Source organism: Rhinatrema bivittatum, chromosome 3, assembly GCF_901001135.1.
Source record: "Rhinatrema bivittatum chromosome 3, aRhiBiv1.1, whole genome shotgun sequence".
Taxonomy (NCBI): domain Eukaryota; kingdom Metazoa; phylum Chordata; class Amphibia; order Gymnophiona; family Rhinatrematidae; genus Rhinatrema; species Rhinatrema bivittatum.
This window is the reverse complement of record NC_042617.1, coordinates 92494045-92518002: the sequence shown is the minus strand read 5'-3', so window position 1 is coordinate 92518002 and position 23958 is coordinate 92494045. Positions and strand designations below refer to the sequence as shown.

At 43.5% G+C, this 23958-nt stretch overlaps 1 protein-coding gene across 6 annotated transcripts in view; it reads left to right on the top strand.

Annotated features, from left to right (window-relative positions):
- The window catches only part of GPCPD1 (glycerophosphocholine phosphodiesterase 1), a 237850-nt gene that overhangs the window by 43794 nt on the left and 170098 nt on the right, over positions 1 to 23958 (top strand). For 4 of the 6 annotated variants that reach the window (XM_029593475.1, XM_029593474.1, XM_029593478.1 and 1 more), the window contains exon 5: positions 10490 to 10565. The exons of the other annotated variants lie outside the window; for them this stretch is intronic. In XM_029593475.1, coding sequence (XP_029449335.1) covers positions 10490 to 10565 — 76 coding nt within the window. The remainder of the gene's footprint in view (positions 1 to 10489; positions 10566 to 23958) is intronic. 6 annotated transcript variants of the gene reach the window in all.

Here is a 23958-nt window from a genome sequence, read left to right as displayed (position 1 = left end):
TTTACTATACCTTGCTGAAAAAGTTGACCAGCCCAAGGTTCAATGGATTTGTTATCTAGCAAACCTTTTTCAATTCCCATGTCCAGCTTCACAGCTCTCGTTGGGGGAGAGTCCCAACCATTCACAGCAACACCACCTAGTGGCCATTTAACCCCTGCTGGCTTCCTGAAGCATTCTGTGATTCCTAGCCAATAACTGTTATGATTGCAGAGCTATGTTGGAGGGGAGGACCAGGGATTTGGTTCATGATCTATTCAAAATTGAGTTAAAAGCCCAAAGGAGCAGGAGAAAGTTGCCAGGTCAAAAATAAGTAGCGTGAGTAGATTTTAATGAATCGGACCCACAGCTTGCTTGCACATTTTCTTTTTACTTATTTTGCACGCAAGATTGATCTATCCTTGATTTAAAAATGCCTGTGTCTTCATATGGTTAAATATTTTTAAAAGGAAATGCCTGTGTCTTCATTTGGTTAAATATTTTTTCTCTCAGGACAAGCAGGATGGTAGCCCTCACATATGGGTGACATCAGATGGAGCCCTGTCACGGAACACTTTTGTCAAAGTTTCTAGAACTTTGACTGGCACATTGAGCATGCCCAGCATACTACTAACCCTGTAGCCACCAGGGGTCCCCCTTCAGTTTCTTTTTTTCCGCGCAGCAGTTGCTTCGTGGTTTAGGAGCTCTGTGAGAAATTTCTCACAACTTTCCTCATGGAAATATTTTAAGTTTATCTTAAAAATCCCTCACTGGAGTCCCCCATTGCGCTCCGTTCCCTCCAATGCTCGGTAAGTGTTGTTTTTCTGGTACTTGCGGACAGTTCCTGGTGGCTTACTGCTTTGGTGCCCAATGGTCACCGACTGCGCGCCCGCAAGTTTTTAACATGGCTGCCGGGTTTAGAAAATGCCCAGAGTGTCAGAGGACCATGTCCATAATGGACCCGCATGAAGTCTGTGTTTTGTGCTTAGGCCCCTCGCACGACGTTTGCCGATGCCCTAGTTGCGCACAAATGACCCCCAAAGGCCGTTGTGCTCGCCTGGACAAAATGGAGAAGTTGTTTGCTTCAAAACACACTGCTCCATCGACGCCAGAGGTCGATGGACCGTAGAGGGTCCATCGACCTCTGAGACGATTCGCCAGGAGCATCGAGGGCAGGGTGACCATCTGTCACCGACTCAATTGAGGACAGCGGTATCATCGTCCTCTGTGCCGGGGAACGACCAGACCGAGCATCAAGGGAAACATCGACACAGACACCAGGCGTCCCCGACTGGTGCCGCACCGATACCGCAGCAGCATAGATTTCCATCGAGCCGCCTTTGAAGAGGACCCGGGGAGAGGAGTCCCCGTCCTCCTCTGGACCCGGGAACCCTAGGCGTTCCCCACCGATACTGGTGCCGGACACAGAGTCTCCACGGGCCTCTGTGGAAGCTCTGGTGATGCCTAGCCTGCCTCCTACCTCGATTGCCATGCCTGCTTCCCGGGAGGAATTGGACTGCATGGTCCAAAAGGCAGTACTGAAAGCCTTACGAGGCTTCCAATTGCCTCCGGCCCCGGAACCGGCTCCCTTGATTCCACCGCTCCTTGAGCGCCTCAATACGCTCATCTGTGCCTTATCGACTCCTCTGCCACTGGACACGCTGGCATCGACTTGTCCATCGAGGCCTCTGCAGGTCCCGATTCCAGTACCAGGTTCCTCGGAGGAGGAAGGATTGATTCCCGGCCACGTCCCTCCATGGGAGCAGTCTATGCCGGAGCCATCGGGGCTACAGGTACCCAAGTGCACCTCATCTGCCCCGATGCCAGTGCTGCATCCATCAGTGCCTTCCCGCCCTCTCGGCTTTGGCATGCTTCCTCCATCGGGAGCTACATCGGGAGAAGGGAAGGTCCCTATAAACCATGGGACGATGCATCCTCAGATGATTCATCACGGACATCCGAGAACTTGCTCTCAGAGCCTTCACCGCTGGAGGAAAGGCGAAGTTCTCCTCCAGAAGACCTCTCCTTTGCCAGTTTTGTCAGATGTCTGAGACTATATCATTTTCACTGGTTACGGAGGAAGATGCTCGCCATAAGATGTTGAAGTCTTACAACTTGTAGATGCCCCAAAAGAAATAATGGCAATACCGGTGCATGAAGTTCTTTTGGCCCTCATGCATCGTCTGTGGGAACATCCAGGTACGGTACCCCCAGTCAATAGAAAGACAGATGCTACCTACCTGGTTCAACAAGCCCCAGGTTTTCAAAAAAATCAGCTGCCCCACCACTCTGTAGTCGTGGAATCAGCTCAGAAAAAGGCAAAACAATCGCACCCACATTTCTCTGCTCCTCCCGGTAAGGAACAGAAGGCATTGGATACTTTGGGACGAAGAGTTTTCCAAGGGTCCATGTTGATATTGCGAATTGCAGCATACTAATTATGCATGACCCAATATACCAGAAATCTCTGGAAACAAGTCCAGGAATTTGCGGAGACGTTGCCTCAACAACAACAGGAAACTTTTATCCTTCATCCTACAAAAAGGAATGGAAGCAGGCAAACATGAAGTCAGAGCTGCCTACGATTCTTTTGAAACAGCATACAGTCTCAGCAGCGAGCATCCATGCTAGACGCTGGGCCTGGCTTAAGGCCTCAGACTTACGCCCGGAAGTACAGGACAAACTGGCAGATCTACCCTGTACTGGAGGACAATCTGTTCGGGGATAAGATCCAGGACGCAGTGGCCCAATTAAAAGACCATCTCATGAGACCCTGCGCCAGTTGTCAACATTCTCTCCAGATGTTCCCTCTGTAGCCCGCAGAGTCACGCGTAGAGAATCCAAGAAACAATTCTACAGGCCACGCAGATATTGCCCTCCTGCATACCATGCACGACCGGCTCGGACACCTCAGAGGGGACATGCGTGCCAAGTGAGAACATCTAGACCTCAGCCAGCTCCACGCGCTGGCCCTACGTCTGTATTTTGACTCTCTTCCAGAGAGCAGCAGCCATATTCCAGTGGGGGGGGGGGGCGGCGCCTGTGCCACTTTGCAACAAATTGACATCCAATTTCCACGGACCAATGGGTATTGTCCATTGTAACCCACGGTTACCATCTAAATTTTTCAAAAATACCCATACTTCCCACCCAATCCATCCTGGAGTTGGGACGACCACACAGGAAAACTGGAGTCAGAGCTCTCAGCCCTTCTGTTGGTCAGAGCCGTGGAACCGGTTCCTAATTCCAAAAAAGACCAGCGGCTTCCGGCCTATTCTGGACCTCTGTGCCTTGAATACATTTCTTCGCAAGGAATGGTTCAGAATGGTATCCCTGGGCACCATTGCTTCCTCTACTTCAACAAGGGGATTGGCTCTGCTCTCTGGACCTTCAAGACGCATATGCCCATATTGCAATCGCCCCTCCTCATCGCAAATATCTGCAATTCGTGGTGGGTCACAGTCACCATCAATACAAAGTATTACCATTCAGCCTAGCCTCGGCACCTCGAGTTTTTACGAAGTGCCTTGCCTGGCAGTCATGGCTGCGCAGTTACACAGCAGAGGCGTATGTTTTTTTCCATACCTGGACGACTGGTTCATAAAAAGCCAGTCAAAACAAGGAGCCCTCGACTCTCTCGGTCTCACCATAAGGCTTCTAAACTCATTAGGATTTCTAATTAATTACCCTAAATCCCAGTACACCATCTCATCTTCTCTCCTTTATAGGAGCAGACCTAGACACGACACTGTCCAGAGCATTCTTACCCAATGACCATGCGATTACGCTGTTCAACCTTGCTAGCTTTGTCTGCCGTCGGAAAAGAGCCTCCGCTAGCCAGCTACTCAGGTTGCTTGGCCACATGGCATCAACAGTCCATGTCACCCCTATGGCATGCATTGCCATGAGAGTGACCCAATGGACTCTAAAATCCAAGTGGCGACAATCTACTCAACCGCTGTCATCCTTTGGTACACATAACCAGCCAGCTTCGTCTGTCCCTTGCATGGTGGACACACAAAGCCAACTTACAAGTGGGTCTTCCTTTCCAGCAACTGGCTCCTCAGGTGACCTTAACTACAGACGCCTCCAATCTAGGTAGGGGAGCCCACGTCCAAGGCCTTCAAACTTAAGGGACTTGGACAACAGTCGAAGTGACCCATCAAATCAACTTTCTGGAGCTTCAAGTGATGCGGTACGCCCTTTATGCATTTCAGGACTGCTTCTCAAACAAGGTTGTCCTGATTCAAACAGACAACCAAGTTGAAATGTGGTACCTGAACAAACGGGGGCACGGGCTCTTATCTGCTCTGCCAGGAGGTGGTGCAGATTTGGGCCTGGGCCCTGTCACATTCCATTCTTCTGCGAGCCACTTATCTAGCGGGCACTCAGAATGCACTGGCAGACCGCCTCAGCCGACGTTTCCAGCCCCACGGATCCCTCGGTTGCGAGCAGAATCTTCCAATGGTGGGGTCATCCAACCATCGACCTCTTTGCGTGCAGTCAGAATCACAAAGTGGAACACTTCTCTCTGCACAGGGACCGGCAAGCACCAGCCAGGGATGCCTTCACCCATCTCTGAAACAAAGGCCTGCTTTATGCGTATCCTCAGATTCCGCAAACTGCAAGTCCTCAAAAAACTTAAACCCCTCCTTTACTTCTCCGACTTCAGACTAGTACTACAATCCATCATATTATCTAAGCTCGACTATTGCAACTCCCTTCTGCTAGGTCTACCTATCAACACCATCAAACCATTACAGATGGTACAGAATTCCACTGCTAGAATCCTCACAAGTTCTAACAAAAAAGATCATATTACCCCTATCCTGCGTAACTTACATTGGCTTCCTATCAAACACAGGATACTCTATAAGACACTCACAATCGTCCACAAAGCAACATACAAACTGGCTCCTATCATGCTTAGCTCTCAACTCCAACCGCATACATCTTCCAGACCAATTAGAAGCGCATACAAAGGAACACTGCATGTCCCACAAGTAAAATCAGCATTGAGCAAACGAGCACTATTTTCAGCAGGCCCCCTCCAGTAGAACGCGCTCCCCCCAGATCTAAGACTAGAACCCAGTCACCAAGAGTTTAAAAAAAGACTAAAGACCTGGCTTTTCCAACAAGCCTTCCCAGACTCTTAATGCTACTTAGACGGGAGGACTTCCTAAATATTAGGTATCCCCAAATTATGGACACTTCACCAAGTCCTACTATCAGGACTCTGCAACTGTTCAATCAATCTTTGAGTACAAAAGTTCATCATATTTTTATTGTATTTATACTGTAGCTTTAACATGTTATTATTTCTACGTTAAATAGTTAAATTGTATATATTATACTCATATATTTATTTATTACTATGTTAAATTGACATTCGGTTATATTGTTCCATCTGTTCTATGGTTCCATGTAAAGCCCCTTTCTCTTCTGGGCAGTTCATCGTTTTATGTAAACCGGAGTGATTTGTGGTTCTCACAAGAACTTCGGTATATAAAAATTAAAAATAAATAAATAAATAAAATAATAAGCAAGACTTTCGTGAAGCTACAACAGGACCGGGGTTTAATGATTCTCATAGCCCCGTATTGGCCGCTCCAAATTTGGTTTCCCGTATTTCTCGACCTTTCTTTCCAGGACCCCATTTGCCTGGGCACGTCACCCAACCTCATAATACAGAATCACGACAAGTTACACCACCCGAACCTCCAGGCCCTCTCTCACTGACGGCCTGGATGTTGAAAGGCTGATACGTCACTTGAAAGGTTGAGTGGTTGTAGTATCTCGAGTCCTAGTAGCTTCACGGAAGCCTTCCAAACGGAAATTCTACTTCTCTAAATGGAAGAGATTTACCTTGTGGTGCACATAGAAGGGCTTGGATCCCTTTTCGTGCCCCACATCGAGTCTGTTAAATTATCTCTGTCACCTCTCGGAATCTGGTCTCCAGACATCTATCTGAGTGCACCTTAGTGCTATTTCTGCTTACCATCAGGGAAAAGGGGATGCCCCAATAACAGCTCAGCCCCTGGTGAGTCGCTTTGAGAGGCTTATTACAGCTTAAGTCTCCTCTACAGCCACCAGTCACGGCATGGGACCTCAATGTTGACCTTGCACGGCTCATGCACATGCCTTTTGAGCCCTTGCACTTCTGCGAACTCAGATACCTTCCATAGAAAGTTCTTTTCCTAGTAGTCATCAAATCTGCTCACAGGGCAAGTGAGTTACAGGCCCTTGTGACCTACTCACCCACCCTACACAAGGTTCCTCCATGACCGGGTGTTTCTTCGCACTCACCCTAAATTGCTTCTTAAGGTGGTAACTGATTTCCATTTAAATCAGTCCATAGTCCTGCCCACTTTCTTTCTAAGGCCTCACGCTCACCCAGGTGAGCGAGCTCTGCACACCTTAGACTGTAAGCGTGCTCATGCGCTTAGACTGCACTACAGCCCACAGGAAGTCCACCCAACTCTTTTTCTTATCTTTTGATAAGAACAAACTTGGGAATGCGGTGGGCAAGCAAACCCCGTCAAACTGGTTGGCAGACTGCATTGCATTCTGTTACCAGCAAGTAGGCCTTCCACTACAGGGACGAGTGAAGGTACACTCAGTCAGAGCAATGGCAAAGTCAGTAGCACACTACCATTCAGTACCGATTGCTGATATCTGCAGGGTTGCAACATAGAGCTCTCTCCACACCTTCGCAGCTCTGCCTGGAGAAAGCTGGAAGACAGGATTCCGTCTTTGGCCAGTCTGTCCTAAGAAATTTGTTCCCAGTGTAAGAACCCAATTCGTCCTACTTCGACCCGCTGTGAATTTCAGGCTGCCTCATCCTTACCAACAGCACCCCAGTTATTGTGCCGGTTGCACACATTGTGTGCTGCTTGGCCTCATACGTATGACTCAGCCTGTAGCTTGCTATTCACCCATATGTGAGGACTACCATCCTGTTGTCCTGGGAGAAAGTGGAGTTGTGTACCTGTATCAGGTGTTCTCCCAGGACAGCAGGATGTTAGTCCTCACGAAACCTGCCCGCCACCCCGAGGAGTTGGGTTCGCTTACCTTTTATTATTTTATTTTTCGCTCGTACTTTTGCTATAAACGAGACTGAAGGGGGGACCCCTGGTGGCTACAGCATTAGTGGCATGCTGGGCATACTCAGTGTGCCAGTCAAAGTTCTAGAAACTTTGACAAAAGTATTCCATGACAGGGCTCCATCTGATGATGTCACCCATGTGTGAGGACTAACATCCTGCTGTCCTGGGAGAACACCTGTTACAGGTAATCAACTCTGCTTTACAATTCCTTGCATTATGACAACAGTTGCTTGATGGCCTTAGTAACTAAGGCCACAAATTAAAGTGTGATTTTTTTTTTTTAATGTAGACAATAGTTAATGGAAAGTGTTTAGATTTTCATTACATTTGCATTTGATTGAGTATACACAATTGTGTAGAGCTGAATAGAAAATAGTGCAAACATTCATAATTGTATTGCAAAGCAATGCAGATTTACTAAAAGTTAATGCTGCACTTTGGGTCTGGCAGTCGGGATTAAATTAACTATCTGTGTATTATGCAGTATTAAACAAGTACACATGCCAAGCAGTACTAACTGACCCTGTATCAGAAAAAAAATTAACTAAATAAGTCTTAAAATTCTGTAAACTGCTCTCCTATAATTTTCCTGACTCCCTTCCCCCGAGCAGCAATACTTGGAGCGTTATCTTGCATTGAGTGAGATGATATTGGATCATGGTATCATACATACACTTGGTATGTATGATACCATTTGTGGCTTTATTGCTGTTGTGGGCCAGTCAGGTCAGTGATAACTGAATTACATGTTGGCAAGTTTTGTAACATGGCTGCATCCAGAGCTATAGAAGAACTGCTTAAAGAGTTTAAAAAAAAAATGTAATTTTCAGTTGATACAGGGTTGGTATAACTTTTGGTCCTGTGTACTTTTGAAATACTGTAGTGTATGCAGCTCTCATTTAGTGGCACAGTTAACTTGGAGCCCTATTCATACCTTCTTTGGCAGCCATATGAGGTAGCAGCATGTTGGTGGTGAATAGCTTTCCTCTCCACAATAAACTAATTCCATTAGATTGTAAAGAAAGGGTCAGTGGTTCTAGAAGATTTATTTACATGAACCTTTTTCATTATTTTTTTTTTCTTTTAAAATCTGAATGAGGAAAAATTTAACAAAAAAGCAATATTTGTCTGTAGCACATTTAATTCTTTAGCCAGTTGATTCCAACATAATACTTTATTTTTTGGGGAGGCTAAGGGGAGTTGGGGGAAGATTTGTCTGTCAGTTCAAAAAGGTTTTTTTTCCAACTTCAGAAAGATGGAGTTTGCCATTTGCTGTTCAACATGTCTGAAAAGCACCTATGCAATCAATCTGGGGGCATGATAATTTTCATTTACATGGACTGGTCAGGTTCATATGAAGGCCAACCATAATACTGGAATTTACCCTAAGAAAAATCATCAGAACTTTATCAATTAGACATAGAAAATTATTGCAAAGTCTGTTCACATGCATGGTTTTGACATTTGTTTTTCCCAGGAGCTAACAGCCTTATCATTCATTCCTGGGTATCCTCAAAATAGATTCCCTGCTACCATTGCTTATGGTATTAGGAATAGAAATATTAATAACAGAAAAGAGTGAAATGACACTCTTTAAACAATACTACGATTTCACAACACATGTTGGAAGTGTATCTTCTACTTCTAGTTTGCTTTCCACTTATATCTTGATAATTGATAAATATGGCAGTACGGTTCCATTTTCATTTCTGCTATGCATGGCCATAAAAGATGGAACTAGTCTGCACCGCAGATAATATTGGTGTTCTTGAAGCCCAATAACTAAACAGAAAACCACTGCAGTAGGCACTGCAGGTGAAGAATGGGGCAGACTATTACTACTAATTTATGTAGCATTATTGGATATCCACAGCATTGTACATATACACACACATTAAAGCTTACCTTCTAGTCAAAATGCACTGACAAAAGTTTCAGGAAAATTATTTATTACAGTAAACAAGGTTAGCATCAACAAGGCAGCTATATGGAAGAACCAGGATATAAGATTTTAAAAGCAACCTCAAAAAGGTAGGATTTTAGGTGGGAATTGAATGACAAGAGGGGGCATGACGCATCACTTTCAGGAAGGCTGTTCTAGGCATACGACGCAGCAAGATGGAAAATGCAGTCGGGAGTTGGCGATTGAAGAGAAGGGTACAGATGAGAGCAGCTTTTCCAATGAACAGAAGTCACAAGAATGGGTGTAGGGAAGATAGGAGAGATAATGAGAAGCTGCAGAGCGAAGGCACTTGTAGGTGAGTAGAAGCTTGTACTGTATGTAGAAGTAAATTGGGAATCAATGTAGCGGATCAGCTTTCTTTTTCCCAAAGTCCTCTCTCAGAGCTGAAGTAAGGATGAATAAAGCCCAAAAGGATTTGCAAGGAGGCATAGTGTCAGGATATCCAGACTGCTGGTGCCAAAGTGTTAACGTTGCACAATACCATGCAATGCATGGCAGTCATACAGTACTTGTATTATTGGTATCAATTAAAGACAAAATTATGCTAACTTGTTTAAATTCTCCCTTTCTTGTCAGCAAGTTAAGCTGTTCCTGTTCATCTGAAGCAAGTTCAAAATAATGCCTTTTACCATTCTGCCCTCCCCCTCCCCCCCCCCCCCTAATTCTGCTACTTCTGCTACTAGCAAAGCCTGTTGCCTCTTAGGAGGGAGGGAAAGAGAATAGGCTGTTCAGTAATTAGTTCTACGTGAAATCAGATTAGATGCAAAATCTGTAATTAATAAGTGTTTTGTTACAAATGGGAAACACTTTTTAAGTTAAGAGGCACTGTTCAGCAGTGTGAGAGGAATGACCTGCATTTTTTTTTTTAAAGTAACCTTTTATACTTTTATATGAAATGTGAGCCCTCCCATCTAATTTTTGGCTAAAATTTTAATATTTATAAAAATTTTAATGAAAACTTGACCATTTAAAATTATTTATGAAGAATAACATTTTATGTTACCATACTCTAAATAGTTTTAAAATATATGGAGTAATTATATGTGCTATGTTTGAAAATAAATAAAACACATTTGTTTCCAAAGCTTTAATAGTGATAAGCTTAGTTCAGACAAGTTGTGTGAAATCCTATAGGATACATTTTTTCCAAACCATCTGCACTACTTCTTCCTCCAAGAAATAAACAAAACTCCTCAAAAACTCAGAAACCCAGATTTTCTGTCACGACTGCTGCTCATTTTGTGACATGGAATCTGACACAGCAAACGGCATTCCTTCCACCCAGCCAAGTAAGAGTGGTAAGAAGAAAGTTTCATCTTTGTCTCACACATAGTTGGAAAATCTGGACAAGTAAATTGAAGTTTTCAAGCACCTGGTTATGGCATGGGTAGACCAGTTAATGTATGCAATACGTTATTGTAGCCATGTGACTTTTAAATTGCAGACTGCCAGTGATCCCTGTCAAGTCATAGTTCACAAGTGGGAGACTCATCTACACCCAAGATCAGTAAAACCTTTAGGTAATGGCATCATCTGCATTTGATTAAGGCATATGCCTAAGGTTTGGATTTTTAATATACTCCACAATAGACTTGTGTATTTTTTGACATTTTTCAAACCGATTATCTTTTTACAAACTGGCAGCTGAATTGCTTTATGCATTATGCTTATAATTTTAAGACTTTATGGACCTTGGTCTCAAAATCATATTAATATAATAAATATTTGTAAACATCTTTTTCAATAAACCTGGATTTTTTTTTTTTTCCCTTTGGACTTCATAATGCAGCTAAAATGTCATCTTTAGTGGCTTCATCTAAATTATAGCCCTTATAGCAAATCATGATTTAACTTTTTTTTTTGTGTGTGGTTATTTATTTATTTTTGAGACCAAGGATCCATGGTTCAAGCAACAATGAAATGTGGATGAATGAACTTGCCATTGTTTTGGCCAAATCAAGCCTGCTTGGTAAATTTTAGAGATGCCTTTTTTTTTTAGGTTGAAATTTAACACCATGGTCACAAAATATCACTAAGTACTTTTTAAAAAGATACGTATTGTTAACTCAGATAATTAGACATTTTGGAGGTTCCAATATCTTCCATTGGACAAAACCAAAATTTCTTTGCATAGTTGTTATGCTGTTGGGACTTTATGGATTCCCTTTTTCAAATATATCTCATAATTGAAATTTAAACTTCCTCATGGCCTTTGTAAGAAAGATTTCTTACCTTTATTTTAATGATAGACTATTTAAAGGAAACTAAATTAGCTAAGTTGAGGCATCTGATGATGCACTTCAGAGTTTTCCAATAAATTTGTTCTTTTGTGCTGAATATTATGTTAAAATCTCTACATTTTTCAGTTTTAAAGAAGTCCATGTGGCTCTATCAGTCTAATCTTTTCTGACTTACACCATCTTAAAATTACTGGCATACCCCTAAAGTATGAAGCATTAGGCTAGAATCCACTGACTTCATGAGCTAAAGTTTTTATTTCTTAGATTACCACATTGCCGATAATTTAATTTATGTAGGATTCACTTCAGAGTACATTTTTTTTCTCAGAGGACAAGCAGGGTAGCAGTCCTCACACACAAGTAATGACATCCAGTGGAGCCTGGCACAGAAAATAGACTTCAGCGATTCTAGAACTTTGACTATGCTTCACTAAGCATGCCCATGCATGTTAACATAGCACGCATCCATGCAGGAGCCTCTTCAGACTCTATCTTATTGTGGAGCCTCCAGTTGTGGTTTGTCTCGCTTGTGCTGCAATTTTTTTTTGGAAGCAGGGTCATTGGTTGCGTGGCACCACAATATTGTATTGTTCTAACCCAGTTAGTTTCTTTAAGTAGGATTTTGAGCTTTTTTTTTTTTTTTTTTTGTTCTTGTCTTGGTGTTGGGTCTATGTACATTTTGATGCTTGACAGGCATCGATTGCCACCACCATCAAGATTGATTTCGCTTCTTATTTGTCAATCAAGCATATCTAGTGGATTACAGCACTGTCCCTGATACTCCAGGGTTATGTCTATCACTGATCCTCATGATAGATGTGTTCTGTGCCTGGGGATATTGTATAATGTCTTGGTGTCAGAGTTGTACAATTATGACCCTGAAAGGACAACTGCACTGAATAGAACTGAGAAGCACTTCCAGCATTGTAAGTCTGATCTACCAGCATCTGCAACATCATCATCGTAGGACCTATTTGCTGAATTGGTGAAGGAAGCGTCATCTGCATAGGAGAAGTCATTGGTTCTCTTGGTGCTGACCCTCATCTGACTCTTCCTGATTGAAGATGGCAATGGGCTTCCACCTCTTCGACATTGCAGAGTTCCTGATGCCTGGCAACAGTTTCTATTGCTGTGCAATGCTGAGAGTGGGGACAGTCCAGCTGCAGCTGAGAAACCCCCCTTAAACAATCCTGTGATGAGGTCATTCTCCACAGGTCTTGCTATCAGCCAATAATACATCTCCCTGTTCCAAGGAGGCCATGGCCACCTCTCCTGCCTTCTATTCAGTGTTGGCATTCGCTATTTTTGAGGAGAAGTTGGACAAAAAGATCCAGCAGGTCTTGGAGGAAGTGTTGCAGGGCCTCGGTGCCCTCAGCATAAAGGGCACTGGACTGGTGGTAACCAATTTCGAGCTGCTGAGAGGCCAGGCACTGACACTGATGCCAGAACAGATTCCCAGAGAGGAATTAGGGTTGGTGTTCCTGTGCTCATGCCAAAACAGCCAAGCTGCCTGCCTTTTGTGCGACCTTGGCAAAGGATTGGAACCCCACCCCAAGACCACAGGGAGTCAGATTCTTAGTTTTTATAGGAGTATGTCTATGAATCAATGCCTCTGCAGAGTCAGCGGCTCTGCCCCTCCAACTCCTTTCCTCCTTCAGAGAGAGAATTCCCCTCCTGAGGACCTTTCCTCCACAAGTTTTGTCCAGAGAATGGCAATGGCCATTACTTTTACTTTAGAGATAGAGGATGAAAACAGGACCAATATGCTATGGAGCCACCTAAGGTGTTTGTGCAGTCCCAGTCCATGAAATCCTTAAGGATGTACAGATGAGGATGTGAGAGAGCCCCCTCTCTGTGGTGCCCTTTAACAATAAGACATGCAAGTTTTATCTCATCCAGAAGACGTCAGGATTCGAAGCCAGACAGCTACTACAGTAATCTGTGTTGGTCAAATCCATTCTCAAGTGATCTAAGAGACAAAGCTCTCATTTCTTGGTACTTGCAGGAAAGGAGGCTCAGATCTGCATGCTTTAGGAGAAAGGTCTTTCAGGGAGCTATACTGAATGCCGACATTAACCTCTTATCTTTTAATGGACCAATGTGTGCTGGACCTGCTGAAGCAGATGCAGGGGTAGCTAAGCAGTTTCCTCAGAATCAGCAAGACACTGTCCAGTCACCAGTGGACAAAGAATGGCGTACAGAAAACACATGGTCTGATCAACCCTTTGTATTTGAGACTGTAACATAAGTCTCTGCCATGGTAATTAGTGCCCACAGACTCACCTGACTGTGGGCCTCAGACCTCTTACCTAAGGTCCAGGAAAGACTCATGGGCATGCCTTGTACTGGAGTGAATCTCTTGAGAGAAGGTGAATACTGCAACACCACAGCAACTCTCAACTACTGCTCCAGACCTACCCTCTACTTCCAGGAGATATCCAAGGTTGAGACAAATGAGTCACTTTTTCCATCTAAAGAAGCACTGTCCTCTGCCCCCTCAAGCCAATCACAACTAGTTTCCATGTGCCTGAGGCAATAGCAGGCCCCTAGAAAAGAGCCAGCACCCCAATCAACTCTTTCAACAAGGTTTTGAATAGATTGCAGAGAGCATAGCCTGCATCCTAGTACCTGTGCCAGAGGACCCTCCAGTTAGAGGCAGGCTGAAGTTTTACATAAACCATTAAATAAGTAACTTTGGACCAGTGGCCCTTGGCGTTTGAAATAGGTATAAATTAAATCAGTTTGGTATCCCACCAAATCACCCTCCCGACCCAAGATGGGATCACGAACTGCTTCAAAAGGAGCTCTCCATCCTCTTGGAGACCATAGCAGTTGAGCCTGTTCTAGGGGAAAGAGGGTGGGGATTTTATTCTATGTATTTCCTGATTCCAAAGAAAATAGGACTCCATCCCATCCTAGACCTAAACACCTTGAACAGATTTATAAAGAGAAAAGTTCAATATGCTATCCCTGGACAGTTTAGTTCCCTTTATTAAAAAAAGGGACTTATCCTTTTTTGATCTCAAAGATGCTTGCCCCCACATAGAGGTATTCCCCCTTTTGCAGAAATACTGTGTATTGCTGTTTTGGCCTAGAATCAGCTCCATGTGTCTTCACCAAATGCCTCATCCATGATGGTAACACACCTACACAAGCTGGGGGCGAATATTTTCCCTTATCTAGACTACTTCAGGTTGAATTCCATGCAGTGCAGAATTTGGAGAAAAGCCCCAGTAGCCTATGAGTGGAGCCCATCCCACTTGCAGCCGAAGATTAGGACTGGCAGGGCCGTGGGCAGAGCCCATCCTGCCTGCAGCTGAAGAAGATAGGCTCCTATGCTGGGCCTCTATGTATGAGAGAGAGCAAGTATGTATGTGTGTGTGAGAGGGAGCCTGTGTGAGGGAATGTGTATGTGAGTGAGAGATTAGGAGGCTATATGCATGAGTGAAGGTGTGTGTGTGTGTGTGTGAGATTTTGTGTATGTGGGAGTGAGTGCATATTTGTGTGTGCAAGAGAGAGAGAGGGCCTATATGAGGGTGTGAGGAGTTTATTACTCAAAGATTCAGAGTTTTAAATATTTTGAGCTGAATTCCCTTTGTACACTGAGTGTCCTTTCCACCCTTTCTCCCTACTCCCATGGCCTGCCCTCTCAGGCCCCCAACTCCTTTGCTCTCCATTACATCCCTTCCTCTCCAGGCTCAGCCCCTTCCACTCTATCTCTATTCTACAGCCCTCCACTCTTGAGTTTGACCACTCTGACACCCACACCCCTCACACAGGTTCCCTCTGTCTTGCAAGCACACGTACACCCCCTCACAGATTCCATCTCTCAGGGGATAATTCTTATAGCCACATATCTGGCAGGTGTGGAGAATGTCTTGGTGGACAGATTGAACCAAATCCTGGAGCCACATGAGTGGTCACTGGTCAAGGGGGTAGCAAGACAGATATTCTGCCAGTGGTGGATCTATATCTCTCCTCTGTAGCGAGAGTCTCTGCTCTTCTCTTCCATAAAAAGGGCATAGGGAAAACTAGCTTTGGACACTTTCGCCCTACATTGGCACAGAAGTCTTCTGTACGCATATGTTCCTATATCTCTAGTGTCGAAGACAAGTGTTGAAGCTGAGAGAAGACTGGGGACTTATGATCCTTATAGCCCCCTTTCAGCTGAGACAGATTTGGTTCCCACTCCTCAGAGAGATGTCCATAAGGGAACTGATCAGGCAGGGAACTTTCCAGGCCTCCTCATTCAGGATCAAGACAGTTTGTGCTGTTCCAGAATTAGGTCCTTAGCTCTCTCAGCCTGGATGCTGAGGTTGACCTTTCAATCCCTTGATCTACCTGATGATGTGTCTCGAGTTCTGTAAGCTTCAAGAAAGGACTTCCTAGTGAAATCTATGATTTATACATGGAAGAGTTTACCCTGTAATATGAGCAAAAGGCCCTAGATACTTTCTCCTGCTCCACACAAAAATAGTGTGTATACCCTTTACATCTATCTGAATCTAGTCTCAAAATCAACTCAGTAAGAGTTCACATTAATATAGTTGGCACTTATTGGCATGTAGAAGGAAAACCATCTCTGAACAGCCTTTAATTGTCAGATTCATGTGAGGTCTGTTTCTTTTGAAGTCTTCCTTCAGGCAACCTGCTGTGTCTTGGGACCTCAGTATTATTTTGGTCCAGCTGATGAAAGCTTCCTTTGTGCCATTGCACTCCTGTGACCTGAATTACCTGACTTGGAAGGTCGTATTTTTGGTGGCGGTCACTTAGCATGCAAGGTCAGTGGCTCTAGGATCTAGCAACTTAATCTACCTTGAAGGAGAAGTCCATTACCTGCTATTAATTAAATTGACTTAGAAAATAGCCACTGCTATTACTAGCAACAGTAACATGGAATAGACTTAGTTTTTGGATACTTGCCAGGTTCTTATGGCCTGGATTGGCCACTGTTGCAAACAGGATGCTGGGCTTGATGGACCCTTGGTCTGACCCAGTATGGCATGTTCTTATGTTCTTACCTTGTACCAGATTTTATCATGATAGGGTGGGTTCGCAGAACCACCTATATTCTTGCCTAAGATGGTGTTGGAATTCCACCTTAACCAGTCTGTCCTCCTTCCAACATTCTTTCCCAGGCCACATGTCCATTAAGGTGAACAAGCACTTCAGTCTGGACTGCCAAAAAGCCTTGATCTTCTACATGGAGCAGACTGTACTCCTTATAGTCCACCCAGCTTTTTGTTTCTTTTGATACCAACAAACTGGGGCTAGCTGTTGCCAAACACTTTAACTAATTGACAAGCATATTGCATTTCCTTCTGTTATGCTCAGGTGAACCTGAATCTGGTGTGCTACTCTGTCCGAGCCATGGCAGCATTGGTGGCTTACCTGCAATCTGTCCGTATGGAGGAGATCTGCAAAGGTGCAATGTGGAGTTCTCTCCACACATTGATATCTTGCTACTATTGGATAGGGATGGCTGACATGATAGTGGATTTGATGTGTCTGTCATGCAGAATTTGTTTGAGGTATAGAGCCCAGCTACTTTCCCGCCTAAGGGCCTGTTTTTTTGTTCCAGGTTGCCCTGTCCGATAAGCAGGCTGAATTAGTCATTACATGTGGGTGATGTTATCCAGCAGCACCAAATGGACTTCTCTCCAAGCTTGTAGAGTTTTGAGTCTACTGAGCATGTGAGGCGTTCCCCTGTGAGCCTCCATCATTTTTTCTCCGAACTGAAGCGTGGATGTGTACTTTCTCTCCTCAAATATTTCTTCAGAAAATCATTTTTCCTCAGTGTTCTTCTGCCTTGCCTTGCTGGTTCTGCAGCCCAACACCAGTGCTTCTAACTGCTACCAAAAGTACCCCAAAACAAAGAAAATAGAAAATAATTTTACATCAGAAACATGTCAGGCCAGAAGAAAAATTCCACTATGGTGAGTGGATTCAAAAGCTTCCCTTGAGGCAGAATAGTGTTCTTCACCAATGGCCACGAATTGTGCTATTACTGCCCAGGACTGAACCATTGCTAGAAAATTGTGAAGCCTGCAGAAGAATGTCTCCATTTTCACAGCATTCTAGGGCCTTGCGCATGGAAGAACAGCATAAATCTCTCCAAAGCTGCAATAGCTTTTCCTCCCGTAGTGCAGCATATGCCTCATCGGGAAAAGGATTGAACAGAAGTTTTATTGAAAACTTTCCTGTCCGCTCTAATCGAGTCCACTCGGTCGAGTTCTGCCAGCTGCTGGGCTGGCTCCACTTCTTGGAGCCAGCCCAGCATGTATGGAAAAAGCGTAATCTAAGCACAATGCATTGGCACCGGTGCCATCAGTGTATCCATCTTTGGTGCAGGTGGCACATGGAGTCCCGTTTTGATGCAAGATCTATCGACTCGCTTGAAGCACAGTGTACACAGGAGTTCAAGACTTGACGCACATCTTGATGAACCAGCAATGCATTACAGAAATGATCTACAGGTAGCCCCAAGGCAAGCTTTGATGTGCTCAACACATATTTTGCTACAACCTATGTAGCCTTGATACCCTCCAACTTATTGCTTCGTTCTCTGGAGGAGACAGGTAAGATACATTCCTTCTAAAGGTTCATGATTCTCAAGACAGTCCAGACACTCAACTCCCTTGTGCCGTTCGATTTCTTGGATCACACAGTGTTGGCAATACTGCAATATACCAGCTATCCAAGATCTGCGAGGGAAGGCATGAGATTACCCTTGTCCCGCTAATAACTAGTGCTGTTGCCCCCTAGATTGGTGGCAGGGGTCTTCATTTGGAAACTTTGAATCCAGTGTGTTTTATAGTCCCACTGTCTGAAAATAGACCACCTTGATTTCAGAAAAGGATGTACTTCATATATCCCAGGCCAGAGGATTCTAGTCATTTGAGAGATTGCAGGGTTAGTGAGGAATTTCTTTATCTCTCTTTCAAGAGAAGCAGGTGAAATGCTTTCACTCCAGTTCCCCACCTGGCAAAGATTATAAACATCTAGATAATTTTGGCAAAGTAATATCCCAGTTTAAATGTTCATATTGCTTCTCTGTTACAAGATAAATGTATACTTTTGTAAACAGTTATGATGGCTCAACCGAATAACGGTATATAAAACTCAACAAATAAATAAATGTTTCAGCATCTCCTTTCAACTTTTGCCTTGGCTATTCCACAAACTGGAGTCTCCACCTCACCAATTGGTGAGACCACATTAGAACCCCAGGCTGTAAGCTCTTCAACAACAATCAATTGCAGCAGAGTCAAGTCAATTTGATGCTAGGGCTGGTATACTGACTGATCCCTTGCCAGATCCTCCAGATGACTCTTCTCTGAAAGATCTCATCTATTCATTGAAAAATTAGCATCATTGGGAGCTCATATTTGTAAAGACAAAGGCCTACAATCAGTTGCTTGAGATCCTCAAAATTCTGGGCACGCCTGTTGGGCATGTCACTTTACCAGATCATGACATTGTTAAAACTCTACCACATGGCTTGAAAATTAGACCTCAAGTATAGCGTCCAACAGTCAGGTTTTGGTGTAGTTCACCTGTCGCACCAATTGGTCATAGTAGAGTCTGTAAAGAAGAAAGCGAAGAAATGCTTTCACTCCAGTTCCCCACCTGGCAAAGATTATAAACATCTAGATAATTTTGGCAAAGTAATATCCCAGAGAGCTATGTTTTCCGCTAGTATTGTTATACATCAATTCTACATGGTTCAATACCTCTATGATTGTCTTCAAAAGTTAAAACTGTACTTATCCTCCTCTGACCAGAACATCTGTCCTCAGCCTTTCTTAGATGCAGAAGAGTGCTTTCTGACACCACCTCCATTTGCTAGATAAATCTTTCATTTTTGCTTCACATAGCTCTGCAGTCTCCATTGGAGTGTGCTATATGATGTGGTTACAAGCAAGTTCAAGCTGCGAGGATGTACATTAGAAGTTAGTGGAACTTCCCTGCTTGAGTGTCAGTCTTTTTGGGGAGAAGCTCCCTGAAACAGTCTCCCAGATTAAGGATTAGAACATAGCACTAAAGTTGCTCTTGATAGCGCTAGAGCAACCTGCTGTGCCATGATGTCCATACTATCCATACCAAATGCTTTACTTTCATAGACAGCATTATCAATCTTTTCAGCAGTACCAACTTCCACCTCTTCTGGCTCAGCATCAGCAGCAGCTTCCGACCATACCTAGGCAACATGAATGCTGGCAACAGAAAAATCACACAGCAGACCCAACCTAAATCAGGGCCTAGTTTTTTTTATTCCGACGAACAATCTCTTCTTTTCTGGTAGTGGACTGAATGCAGCGCTTTCTGGAACATGGTATCAGATAACCAAAGATTCCTACATTCTCAAAATCGTGCAGTATGGGTACTGCTGTGTTCTTCCGGACCCCGTCTTTTCGCTATTTGCCTCTCCGTCCAGATCCATCTCATCTATCCCAGATCCACCTAGTACATTCGCTTCTCAAGCACCAAGCAGTGGAAATGATCCTTGTCTCCCAACATAATCAGGGTTTCTATTCCTGATACTTTCTCATTCCCAAGAATTCAGGGGAATTGTGGCCCATCCTAAACTTGTGGCTTCTCAATAAGAATATCCTTTGGGAGAAATTAAAGATGAATTCCCTCAGTATGATTCTTCCATTCATTCAACAAAGCAAATGGATGAGTATCCTGGATATCAAGGATGTTTACATTCACTTTCCAGTTCATTCTTCACATTGACATTGTTTCCAAGTGGATTCCCACTACGAATATAAAATACTTCTGTTCAGCCTATCTTTTGCCCCCCTGAGTCTTCATAAAGTATCTCGCAGTAGTGGCAGCAAATGACTGTCACCAGGATATACAAGTCTTCCTGTACCTAGATGACTGGCTGATTACAGCTCAGTCATGAGAGGCAGTTCTTTGCTCCCTGGATGCAATGATTTACCTCTTACACAGTTTAGGATTCCTCATAAACTTTGAGAAGTCAAACCTGGAACCCACACAGCATCTTAAGTTCATGTAGATTCATTGCAACAGAGAGCTTAACTGCTTGATGATCGAATGACCACCATGATCTTGCTGATCAGTCAGCAACTCTCCACTCCAAGATTCAGAGCCAAGCAGATCCTCGAACTATTGGGTGATGTGGCGGCGGCCATCCCCATAGTTCCCCTGACCCGACTTCACATGAAATATCAATGAGATCTTCCTCACAACCCTTCTCTTCAGTAGTGCAGGTTATATCGCCAATTGAATGGAGCTCAGTTTCGCTTACTTATCTCAATCTCATTACGGATGCTTCCACCAGACGTTTGGGGAGCCAACATGGGATCCTATTGTACTTGGGGAACCTGGTCTCATCAGGAAAGTTGTTTCCGACTCAATCTCTTGAGTTAAGAACAATATAGCTTGCTCTCACTACTTTCATCCACCTCCTTTGGAGGAGGAGCATTCTAATTCAAACAATCAGGTCGCCATATAATGACTAATTCAGCCTGCTTATCAATGGAAAAAGCAATGTTTTCCATAGATGGCAGGATGAATTAGCCATGGAATATCCCCCCACCTCCCTGTAGGATCAACTACATAGTTAGAAGTAGCTTTGATAGTGACTGAGGAGGCTTACGAGGCAATGCCTGGATGGGAACTTCTGCACATGCTCAGTAGATGCCAGATGCCATCACCCACATGTAATAGCTATTTCATCCTGCCATCTATAGAAAACACTGTTTACGGTAAGCAAACAGGCTATATGTTGGCACTTGTTTCAGTTTTTTTTATTTGAGGCAATCTGTAGCTAGGGATTCCCATGTGAGGACTGCCATCCTGCTTGTTCTCAGAGAAAGCAGTTGCTTACCTGAAACAAGTTTTCCTTGAGCCAGTCCTCAAGAAGCCTGCCTGCCTCCCCTTGGAATTGGCTTCAATTGTATAAGCTAAGGTAGAAGATTGATTGGGGCCCTGCATGGATGTGTGGTATGTTAGCATGCCTGGGTATGCTCAATAAGGCACAGTTAGTTTTGGAGACGTTGAAATCAAATTTCCATGCCAGGCTCCATCTGATAATGTGATCTGTGTGTAAGGTCAAACCTTCAGCTGTCCTTGGAGAACATCTGTTACAGGTAAGCAACTCTGCTTTCTTTGTAGGTTAGACCAGTTAAGCTTCCCTATATTAAAAAATAAAATAAAATAAAAAATAACAGAACAATGCAATTCAAGTTTACACTTCATAGACACAATTTTCTATATTAAAATTTGTATGCAATCAAGTTCTAAAAAACATTTTTAACTACTGAAAAAATAGCAATATTTAGATGTAATTTCTTAAATGTTTCCTCCAAAAACTTTAGTTTTTGAATTAAAAATTATAAACCTAAATAAATTCCAGCTGATCATTCTATCTTAATTATCAGGGATTTGAAAAAAGTCATATTTAAGTGTTGATACATTCAGATTTGCTAGGTAGTTTATATAAGTCTTGCTAATGTGTTAATCTCACCTTCTATATATATGGCCTGATCCACTAAGGTGTTTTCCTTCATGGATAACAGAAGGGTGAAAAAAACCTAGTGAATCAGGCCCTTTATCTTATCCTATAGGTACTTCTCAATCTGTTTTTGACTCTACTGATGTATCATGATTAGCCTTAAAATTATATTGGCTTTCACTGTTTTGACTCTAGATTTTGCTAGATTGTGTTATAAACTGATGGTTTAGTATGGGTAAAAAAAGGAAAAAAATAATTTGTAATTCCAGTACTAAGAAAAATAATTAGTATGTAAGGAACAAGCATTTTCATTGCGGCCTGAAAAATGCAAGTTAGAAATTTGGACCAGTAACCGGCTGCAGTTTTCTTATGGTGGAGGGGTTGTTACTGTATAAGCTTAAAGCTTGTGTGATTCTCCAACTACCACTTATTTATGTTATTTAATCCATGGAAGGATTTTTTAGACATACCATTAAATAGGGACTAATTCAAATTGTTTGATCATTTGCATTGCTAATATAGAAAGATTTTGTGTTCTGGAAAAGAGAATTGTCCAAATTGACTGATGCAGTTTCCAAAGGCAAAGGCTTTCTCTGGAATTAGGATGTGCATCTGGGAGAAGTTTGAATATGACCCATTAAGGAAAAAAAAAAAAAAAGAAATCTGACACACTTTAAGGCTTGAACTAATTTGGGGGGGGGGGGGGGGGGTCATTCACTAAGCCACATTATTTTTCCCAGATGGAAAAATTCTGCCATATTCACAAAGCTGTGGCAAATGACCCTGTGGCTTTGTGAATCCAGAAGTATTTTCCCATGGGAAAATGTGGCCCGTGATATTTTCCCATAAGGAAAAAATACCGCAGCAGTAAAGCCCCCTTCCAACCACTCACTATAGTGGTCTTCAGACCATGGGGCCATCATCACTTAAAGGGGCCACTCATCCCCAAGAACACCCCCCCCCCTATGTCTTGTAGGCAGCTCATTAATGTGTTTTAAAAAAACACATTTAGAAATAAAGGTGGAAGCCCAGCTTCCACTCCCAACCCTGTCCTTTCACTGCAAAATTCGGGCCCCCCCCTCCCGGACTCTCTCTCTTTTTTTTTTTTTTTTTAAAGAAATATGGCCCTGGTGGTCCAGTGGAGTACTCAACCCCCCTGGCCTCACCCCTTATACAAAAACAGTAAATTCAAAAAGGCATGAGATAAACCCTGTGGATCCCTAAAGGCCAGAGGTGGGAAATGAAGAACTGGGTGCAAGGGAGCAGCAGTTACTACCCTTAACAGAAGGCATAGGGATTAACCAGTTAGCCTTGATGTTTGTGACACAACTGCAGCGTCACTCTCTGCTTTGACGGCAGGGGGAAAAAAGGAAATTTGATTCACAGCCAACCCTGGACCCTGACTTTTACAGTTCGGGATACTGTTATGCAGACATTAGGGATAAGCACAGGACTGCTTCTATGGCCAAGTCTAAAAAGCAAAACACATTCAAGCAGCATTGTCTGAATTATCATGAAGGCTGCTCACCCTTGTAAAAACAATTTTTTAATGGGTTTAATAGTTGCTTGGTTTAGATTATAAATATTGCTACTCTTAATGTAAGGGCTTGGGGGATAACCTGCACAGATCGGCAGTTACTACCATAAGAAACTTGCTAGGCAGATTGGATGGGCCATCTGGTCTTTCTCTCGTCATTACTCTGTGTTTAAAAAAAAAAAAAAAAAAAAAAAAAATCTCCCTGGGTCTAGAGGTCTCCACTCCCCTAGGGACAAAAGCCAGGTAATGCTGTTGTGGAAAATGGCTGCTGCCCAAAAGCTAGGAGGCGCTTCAGGCCCCTACTGCATTACCAGTGCAGATTCTAGAAGGGGGGGAGACTGGGGGTGGGCTAGGGGGGGGGGGGATTGTAGAACCTAAGGAGTTTTTTTTTTTTTTTGTTTTTTTGTAGTAAGGGGGATAAGGCCATCCACTAGACTACTAGGGCCATGTTTCTTCAATAAAGGGAGAGGCTGGGGGCGGGGCTGAGAGGGGAGGGGGACACTGCCTCCAAGGGCCAAATTTTGCAGTGAAGGGGTAGGGCTTTCATCTTTAAACGCTTCTCACAACTAAGAGCTGCCTGCAAAATTGCCCCAGGAATTTTTTTTTTTTTAACTCTAGGAGGGGGGTGGAGCCTGAGCCTTTAAGGCTAA